We start from the raw sequence: 9,434 nt of genomic DNA, 5'->3' as shown, positions 1-9,434 counted from the left end.
ATACGTTCAATGTTTATTTCTCTCTGAAAACATCGCTAGTTGTACATCGATAAATGATACACCAATTTATTGCATTCACTTTAATTTACGTATGTTTATGTTAGATCTAGAAAACGAAGGAAATTGTTATGAGGCACAATTCAAGTCTTGCATCCGACATTCTTTTCGATCTGTGAAAAATCGACGATGTCGACCGAATGACACAATTATATCACTTACCACTCTAGTAAAAGGTCTTTTACGATATTGTAACAAAGTAACAAATAGATTATATCTAAATTAATTAGTAATAATAGTATGCGTAGTACTGTGGCTCCTTCAACCTTTCACTCCTCCTTTTGTGTGTCTCTGCAATTTAAAATAAATCGTATCATTTCTAATGTCGATGTTACCACGATTAAATTTACATATTATGTTGGCATTAACCGCTATAGTGTCCGCGGCTCATGATTATTACCGCAATTATCGTTTGAAGTGTGAATACTTACCGCAAGTTGTTCCTTCTCCTTACGTCCCACGATCTTACAGTGAGCACGTCCAAATCCGAGGTATTGATTGCACACGCAATCCTGTTCGATTTCAACGTTCGTGAGGTCTTCGGCGATCTTTCTAGCGGTGACCTGAGCGAATTGCCTCTTTTGATTCTGTTTAGCATCCACAAAGTTACTGGAACTGAACGCCGCTCCACCAGACTGCAACAACGTTACATACAGTAATAACCTAATTACTCTCTCTTTGTTATTAATTATTAAATTATTCTTTATATATTTAGAATAATTAACTTATATTATTATTCTTTATTTATTAATTCAAAATTCTCTGTTTCGAAACGTTTAGTCGATTCCTTTTGTTTTCTTTGTATACTTACCGCAATAGCAAAGTCGGCACACACGTCAATTGAAGGGAGGACCATGTTGGTTCTGAGATCGGTGTTTCCGCTCAGTGGCTTCTTCTTACTATCGGCGAATACGTATACACTGTCACTATCGTAACCAACAATATTCTTTTGCACTTTACCAGAGACCTGAATGTCATTGGTATAGTACACTTGATAGTAGGACAGTCCTAGATCTCGGTACATCTTCAATCCGAGTATGAGTCTCAATTGTTGTAACTAAAAAATTAAAAGCGTTTAACCCGTAGTGGTCACACCTCTTAAAAATAACGTATTGGTCACACTGGGTCCAGTTGATCCGACGCAAAAAAACAGTCGCCACTTGCGTTCTACTTGATCTATCGACTACATCAATTCAAAAATTGCCTCGGGTCAGACAGACCCAGTGTGACCACTACGGGTTAAAATCTTTTATTTATTAGCAATATATAACAAAATATATTTGGAAGTTTTTTTTTGTGAGTTTATTTATAGGGTTTTTTTAGCACATAACTTTAATTAGCTTTTTTTCTCATTTCTATTCGGAATTATAATTTTCAAAAATTACAAAAAATAAATTGCAAGTTGTCCTTACGGTTGCAAGATATGGAATGATATTGCTTATACTATGTGGATATGGATTTTAGTTAGTGATACAACAGGATCCAAAATAAAAGCTCACCGATAACGGCAACGGACTCTTTTCGCATGGGGTAGCGAAGATTGTGACGACAGCTTTCACCGCACCAGGTCTGAACGGATAATTAATAGCTTCCTTGTAGGCATCGGTCAACCTTAATTCACCTAATTCCAAGTTTACTCTTTGCTCTAAGTATTTCACCTTCGTCTCATAATCACCCTCGTTGGCATCCTGTGGACATTGAAGTATTTCGCGTATTAAAAAACTGTCGACGAAAAAATTAAAAAATTTCGCGTTTCTCTTTATGTTTTATGTAATTTTATGTAATTCTGTAAAACGATAAATTACCTTGAAAGTAAGAATCGGTTCTGGTTTCTCGAATTTCATGTTCTTCACTTCACCGTCAATGTTACTATTGCCGTTAGAGGTGTAATACTGCGGCCACTTCATATGTTCGGCGAAACCGATTAAGCCAATGTGAACGTCTCTATTGAGATTTAATCAATATGAATGAAAGGTAAGAAATACCACAATATGGCGTTCGCGTCGTAACATGAATATAGCTTAAAGCACATTTTGATCTTTCCAACGTTTTCTAAATATCTTTACGGTTGATCTCTGATCTATGGAATTTGTGGAAAATATTTCGATATTTTTGTAATTATAAGAATAATGTTTACACATACGTTATGCCGTGTTGTTTCAGTTCCTCTCTTAGATCGGTTATCAATGTTGGAAACAGATCTTTAAAAATTTTCTCATTGTCCTCAACTTGTTCGACTACTATGACAATGTCTGCTTGATTCTGCGGGGTTTTGACGCTGAACGTATCACCAACAGCAATTGTGTTCTCGCCAACTTTGCAGTTCGCTAAAATATTATGATATATGTTAAAATGTTTGTTCTTCTAAGAATCAGTATCTCTGCTTGACTTTCAAATCTCGTATTTATCTTAAAATTGATGTTTTATTGATGTAAATCTGTAACTAATACAAGAAACATTTAATATTTCTATATTCCGTGCATCTTAAGAAAGTTTATTTCCGACAAGAGATTTTGATTTTCCTTGCATTAATACTGTATTAACATCATATTCTACCCTGTACTTTGTAAAGTAGTACAAGTCAACAATTTAACTTACTACAAGTGGATGGAATGTTTATTTCGAAAACACGCTTATCATAGCAACTGGCGTAATAAGCGGTGGCGAGCAAGCAAGGAGCTTGCGGATTTCCGTTAGCCGCAGCATCACAAGCGTCTCGGTAATGAGTCGGATTAACGTAGTTGAAGCAGTTTCTAAAACATGACGGAGAAACATCATTTCCAAGTTGTCTCTAAGTTAACGATAAAATGATTATGACAATTATATTGTTTCGAGTATTCGTGGAATACCGTCTTAAATGTGTAATACACGGAAAGTTTCTCGGAATAAGATTTCACGGATATCTCTGAAGAACTTATTTTCTAATGCGATAAATACATTTAATCTTAAGTCTTTTCATAAATTGTTATTTATCAAATTTCAAATATTTGAAGAATTGGATAATTGCAAATTGAAGTAGTACCTATTTGAACTTTTTATTCCGTACAGCTGAATTTACGGCATCATATTTTCTTTATGTAATCTGACAATTTAGTTTAATCGCATTTTTTTAAATGGCGAATGCACTTACTTCAAAGTAGACTTCTGGCCGGAGAAGTAGTCGGTGCAGACTGGATTACGTTGCTTCGTCTTGTGATCGATCGCGTTCACAGCCGGGCAATCGGCCTTCAGTTTGTATCCGTTAGCAAATTCAGTCTCGCTCTCGGTAATCTGTTTCAATTGCGAGAAGGGCGCTTTTAGAGATCACTGCAAGCACTGCAAATCTCTACCGTATTACGGCGTAAGATCCTTTCGTTGCAAAACACTCGTCGTATTTATTTTTACTTTCGAAAGTAGAACATTCAATTATATTCTTGCAGACAGATGAAATTTTGCATACTGAAATATGACGTACTTTATCTTTTCACTTAAGAATACAGATATAGAAACGTTAGTTGTTCCAGTTTCGCACACAAACTACGAACTTAGATATCTATCTTGCAACGAACGAACGCTGATCTCTTTGGGAATTTGTGATCCCTTCGGAAAAGAATGCCGTATCACGTAGATATTTGTCTATTGATCGAAGCGAAAACTTTTGAATAAAAGCAAAAGTGTACAAAGAATATGATTTATAGTCTAGCGATATTACCACAAGATCTTATGAATAGAAGCGCGACGCCGAGAAAATGAGAGACGAGCTTCCGAGAACAGGAAGCAGATCATATTAAATATTTATAACGTGTGTATATTTTTCATTTTACTTCCAGCGTACTTAAGCTATCAGTTCCGACTTTTCTCATAATAGAATTAATTAAAGAAGGAGAGAATATTTTTTACCTATATTATTCTGCGATATGCAAAGAAGCACTATTAAAAAATAGTTTATGAAATCTTCGTTAACGAAATCCTTTTAAGAAATATTGTGTAATGGTGCAAACTGAGCTTTGTCCTCTGATATTTCTGCACAAGGAGCTATTTATTTAACAATAAAACAAGCTATACTCACCTTTCCGGACGGCAACGTATAGTCGTCGTAATGCTCGTTGTTGCCATCACCGAGAAGACCGCGTAATTTTCCGTGATAAAAGCCGGACACGCGAACCGTGCAAACCATAGAGTGTTTATGACTGCAGAGAACGTGCACCCCGTAGTCGGATTTGATCTTCGGAATCGAGACGAGAAGGAACGCGTGCAGATTCTTCGTGTTGGCTGGGAAATCGGCCGGTTTGTTATTCACCAGGAGCTGGAAAAAAGAAAAACGCGCGAATGCAATCGTGTGCGAAAACATCAAAAAAGAGAGTTTTTTTTAAAAAGAAAAGTAAAACGCAAAAATGAGCGAAAATTGCAGAAAACGGGCGACGTAATTTCGCGCTCGCAGAAACAGAGTCTGGACGAAAGATGAACAACGGCGATTTTTATTCCTTCCTCGCTCAGTCTGTCTATAAGAGAAGCGACGCGAGGATAATAGAGTTTGACTTGTCAGCAAAGTTTGGAGCTCCCTAGTAAACTTACAAAGTTACAGTTCAATACGGGATTGCATTATAAGACTCGTACACGGAATACCGTATGAGAACGATCTGGTGGTTTCACCCTCCTACACATCTTTTCTCCCTTTCTCGTTTCCCTCTCTCCAAACCATTTACCCCGTTCTCAATTCATGTCACATACACCACCGACCTAACTTACCAGCGCTATAGGAAATTGGTTAAGAGATAAGAGAAATAAACTTACGTTGCCATTGTTTTTCAGCGTGATGCTCTCTTTAGGCTCGGTTATGGTTACGCTAACGAGATTTCCTTTGTTGAAATTGGCGATGACGGAGAAATTGCCGTCCTGCATGTCCTGGGCCAAGATGTAAGTGCAATCGCCAGGCATACTGAGATGATTGCCGTCGAAAGTGAAGATATGTCCTCCGTCAACGACGACGCCGAATTTGCTGAAGGGAGGTATGAGGTCGGAAAGCAACAGAGTTGGTCTATTTGAAATACAAAAAATGATTAATGTTGGTTAATCATTAATTAACATTACTGATTATATTAATTAATGTTACATTTTTTGTGTAACGAAAACATTTATCTTCAATATAAAATCGCAATTTTTATAAAAAAAAGTTTAAAACATATATAATAAAACGAAACTAGAAAGTTAGAAAAAAAGTTTTGTATATATATATATATATATATATATATAAAAGTAGAAAAGTCGAACCTGTAAGTGTAATAAAGATCCGAGGGCGATGGTAGTTCTTTATTGCGTATCAGATTGACGAGAGACACTTTGAATGAGGTAATCACTGGTAATTTCGATAACATTTCTAACTCCACGGGAAGATGAGCGTCGAATAAATCGTCTATCAGGTTGTCCAAGCTACCACTGGATTCCAAAAGTTTGATAAGAGATGCAATGGCCTCGAGCATATGATTATAGATCTTTTTGATCTCATTGGTATTATCGACCTGCGTAAGACGATTGCATTTTATTATTTCAGGAACTTTGCTATTTTAGTAATTTCGGACCATTTGAAAGGTACTTCGAACCGTTTGAAGGGTACTACTTGAAATGGCAAAATGTGACGTAAGACGGTAGGGAAACTTACTTTCTCGTGTTTGACGTGCTTCATGATGTATTCATAAGTAGCGCTGAAGAGCTGTCGAAGTTCCTCGGTCGGTAGCATGGACTTTATGACCTCGCTGAGTTCATGAATGGAAGCCAATACGGTTTCCGGAATTTGAAGATTTAGGATATCTTGATACTGTTCTTTTGCGATTTCAAAGACTGGTAAGGCTTTCATTTGATTCTTCAACAAGATGACGAACTCCTCGATGTCTTTCTTTATTTGAGCGAAGGCTTTAAATACAATCTTAGCAATATCCTGAGCGATCTCCGAACCCACGATTGCTAATTCCTTCAATTCCTTCTGATGTTCGTTAATCACGGTAAGTAACGTCTTGAGATAGGCCATAGAAACATTGGCGACGGTATCGATGAAATTGATGTACGCATTAGCTATCTTGTTATAGGATTCTTTTAGTTGAGGATAAACTGAATTCCATGCTTCTTCGAGTTTGGATATTATTTCAGCGTATTCTTTTTGAAGTTGGTTTAATCGCACGGTTATTTGTTTCAAGGTATCCCCTATGGCCAGGATAATAGCTCCGAAGTATTTGTTGCTGAAAGAATACGATCGATATTTGCGCACGCGATAATTCAACGAGACCTACGAATGATCTAAATTTCAACTTAAATGGATATATTTATACAATATATACATGCATTATTATATATATCGTAATAAGTGTATAGTTATTATATTTGTAATATTTCTGTATATACATATATACAGATATATACAGAAATATTACAAATATTTTATTACTGTCTTTTTCAAAATATAAAATGACATAAATGCTGAAAAATAATATATAAAATCGAAAGGGATTATAATGAATATAATTGATCATAATTATTAAAAATTATAATTATTAAGTTCTTACAAGGTAGCCTGTATGTCTTTGATGGTTTGATCAGCTTGGAGCTCGTTCTTCAGTTTATTTAATTCGGTCTCGTAATAATCTAAGAGTGACTTGAAGTTCGGTTGAGCCTTTTTCAAATGTTCCGCAAGATCTTTCAATTCTCTTTCTGCTTCGTTGCCTATCTCGTTGGAGACATCCTTCAACTGTTTCAGTAGACCGATGCTGTGGCTTCGATAATATTCCTAAATTATATTAATATAATCAGTAAAACGACACTACAGCCATCATATCGCATAACAAATAAAAATGTACTCACGATCACGTGGACAACATTGTCCTTGTTGTAGCCGAAGTCAGGTTTCAAGAATTTTTCTTCATCAAGGTGGATCAAACCGTGGAACAAATTCTTCTTCTCTCCATTTTTGAAAGCGTCGGCATGAATCTCAGCCAGTTGCCCAAGCACAACACGTCCTTCGATGACAAGCTTCGTGTTGGGATTATCTAAAAACACCGAAAGAACAATTCACGTAGATTTATGATATAAAATACGATCACGGCAAAAGTCATAACTTTTTACCATGATTATATGATTAAAAGTAAAAAATATGTAAATATCCCCCTCCGTCGAGGATAAAAACTCAATTTAAAATAAACTTTACCTTGTTGATATTCCGAATAAGTGAAACTGTTCAAATCATGCGCTTCGAAGTTAATTATAATAGGTTTATTGCCCAAAATCACGATTTCCGAGTCAAATTTCTGCAGATTCTTTTTTAATTGCAATTTTGTGTCGAATTTAATGAGTTCCTTATTAGGCGAGGTTACAAGCAGATGCGCTTCGTTAGAATCCGCAGAGAACAGAACGCCTAGGCTCTTTGGCTTCTGATGCACGTCTGTGTACGATAACATGCTGCCGAAACCGAATTGAGAATCCGAGACCGTCAAGTGTGATTTCAGGTCGACTTTGAGTTGTTGCCCACGGCTGTTCACTTCGATTATGCTAGTAATGTTGTGACCCTTGTCGATATTCTGTTGATTTAGTTTCGCCACCACGTTAATCTTTTGCGTTTTCTTGGCGAAGACATCGATATCTACGTTTGCGTCCAGTAGATGTTCGCCGCCGTAATGAAGTTTACCTTTCACTGCCATATCCTGAGTGAAAGAAATACGCGTTCGAAGTGATTTGAAAATCAAAGATCAAACTAACTGGCAATTGGCTCGAAATGATGAGAATGTGATAAAATAAAAAACAAGCTGAACATAAATCGGACATAAATCGACAGAGAACGTATTATATTGCCCTCTTTATAGCCAAGTGGCTCGATGAAACTCGATGTTCTCGCTATATTGCGAGAAAATCGACAATAAAGGCTTTGCCGAGGTGCGTTCTCTCTCCCTCTCTCTTTCTCTCTCGCTAGTTTTATATAAAAGCTTTGACCTTATTCGCGTAGAAATTGGAAACAAATTGGAAATGCTTTTTTAGTTCAATTTTTGTTTAACATCGAACGTCATTCAATGTAATTTCTACATACAGATTTAAAAATCTCGGACGTCATTCAATGTAATTTTTATGTATTGATTAAAAAAAATCTCTTTGTAGAAATATACACGAGTATATCCGCTGACGTACCTTTGGCTGAGATGGATATATGAATTTAACTTCTCCGCTGATAGATCCACTATTCTTCTCGATATTAATGTCACCATTGGCAGTCAGACCAGTTTTATCGGAGGGCTTGTTCTTTCTGTCTAAGTAAATAGAAACATCGATCTTAAATGCTCCGGTTTGCTTCGTCTTCGGCAAGTCGAATGTGCCAATGATAGCCAATTCGCGACTGGGTAAAGTTAGAATGGCAGCTGTAAAAAGGATAACAGACGAGTTTTTATTTTTATCTTAACGATTAATTTTGAAGCAAGAAAACATGCGCGCAATTGCGACAATATTTATGTATTATATTAATTAATAAAGATTATTAATAGAAAAGTAAAATTTTTCTACCGCTTTCTTTAGGATGAACGTAGACTTTGTAAGAATACTGGGAGTTGTCCTTCGACGAGTGTAAGTACAAGTTGGCAGAGTGATCAAGCTTGGAATCTTTAACTTCGGTGGTCGTTTTCAATCCGAATTCAACAGGCACGTTAAATTTCTTCAGGTCTACTTCCACTATTAATTCATGATTCATATTTTTCTTATCTGTAAAACGAAAATATAAGTCATGAGAATTGTTCTATGAAAAGTCGATACTAAACAATATCTTTATAAATAATCCCTCACTCTCTGAGATGATTCTTATCATACTTTTTATATACCTATATTGATCCATTTTTCCAACTTTACTTCCTTGATATTTATCAAGCTGTAATTAATAGTAATAAGAATTTTTTATAGATATTAAATTATAAAATTATTATCAAGTGTAAAATTGAGTAATCGAAATAATTAGACAAATTAATGAACTTAGTGATTGAACGCGTGATATTTCAGAGACTTTATTTTCAACTTTAATTTGACTTTACTTTTTTAACATTTATCAAGTTGTAATTGACACTAATAAGAATTTTTAATAAATAGCAAATTATAAAATTATTATCAAATAAAATTGAATAATCGAAACCATTACACAAATTAAAGAATCCAGTGATTGAACGCATGACATTTCAGAGATAAAAAACAACAATTATGATAAAATTATAAGCAACCGTTGAGTATGTATTTTATTAAGTATAATCGGACAATATCGTGAAAGGATCATAATATATTAATCTCTCATTAGAAACTCGTTATATTGTCCCATTTTTTTTTTTTTTTAGCCTCGATCGATGTTAATCGCGGAAATTTTATTTCCGCAAACTCTCGAGGCC

General features: G+C 35.5%; 1 protein-coding gene across 1 annotated transcript in view; it reads right to left on the bottom strand.

The window, feature by feature from the left end:
- Window positions 1–9,434, bottom strand: part of apolpp (retinoid- and fatty-acid binding glycoprotein apolipophorin) — a 28,391-nt gene continuing 18,957 nt past the window's right edge. The window contains exons 10-26 of the mRNA XM_018538001.1: window positions 8,572–8,766; window positions 8,203–8,429; window positions 7,232–7,724; window positions 6,889–7,073; window positions 6,594–6,814; window positions 5,696–6,269; window positions 5,308–5,555; window positions 4,831–5,074; window positions 4,106–4,342; window positions 3,188–3,327; window positions 2,656–2,810; window positions 2,201–2,384; window positions 1,863–2,001; window positions 1,557–1,745; window positions 869–1,114; window positions 489–692; window positions 1–348 (exon numbers count right to left, since the gene is read on the bottom strand). Of these exons, the coding sequence (XP_018393503.1) occupies window positions 319–348; window positions 489–692; window positions 869–1,114; window positions 1,557–1,745; window positions 1,863–2,001; window positions 2,201–2,384; window positions 2,656–2,810; window positions 3,188–3,327; window positions 4,106–4,342; window positions 4,831–5,074; window positions 5,308–5,555; window positions 5,696–6,269; window positions 6,594–6,814; window positions 6,889–7,073; window positions 7,232–7,724; window positions 8,203–8,429; window positions 8,572–8,766 (3,911 nt within the window). The 3' untranslated portion in view covers window positions 1–318. The remainder of the gene's footprint in view (window positions 349–488; window positions 693–868; window positions 1,115–1,556; window positions 1,746–1,862; window positions 2,002–2,200; window positions 2,385–2,655; window positions 2,811–3,187; window positions 3,328–4,105; window positions 4,343–4,830; window positions 5,075–5,307; window positions 5,556–5,695; window positions 6,270–6,593; window positions 6,815–6,888; window positions 7,074–7,231; window positions 7,725–8,202; window positions 8,430–8,571; window positions 8,767–9,434) is intronic.

Source organism: Cyphomyrmex costatus, unplaced genomic scaffold, assembly GCF_001594065.2.
Source record: "Cyphomyrmex costatus isolate MS0001 unplaced genomic scaffold, Ccosl1.0 scaffold189, whole genome shotgun sequence".
Lineage (NCBI taxonomy): Eukaryota > Metazoa > Arthropoda > Insecta > Hymenoptera > Formicidae > Cyphomyrmex > Cyphomyrmex costatus.
This window is presented reverse-complemented; position numbering and strand designations above follow the sequence as displayed.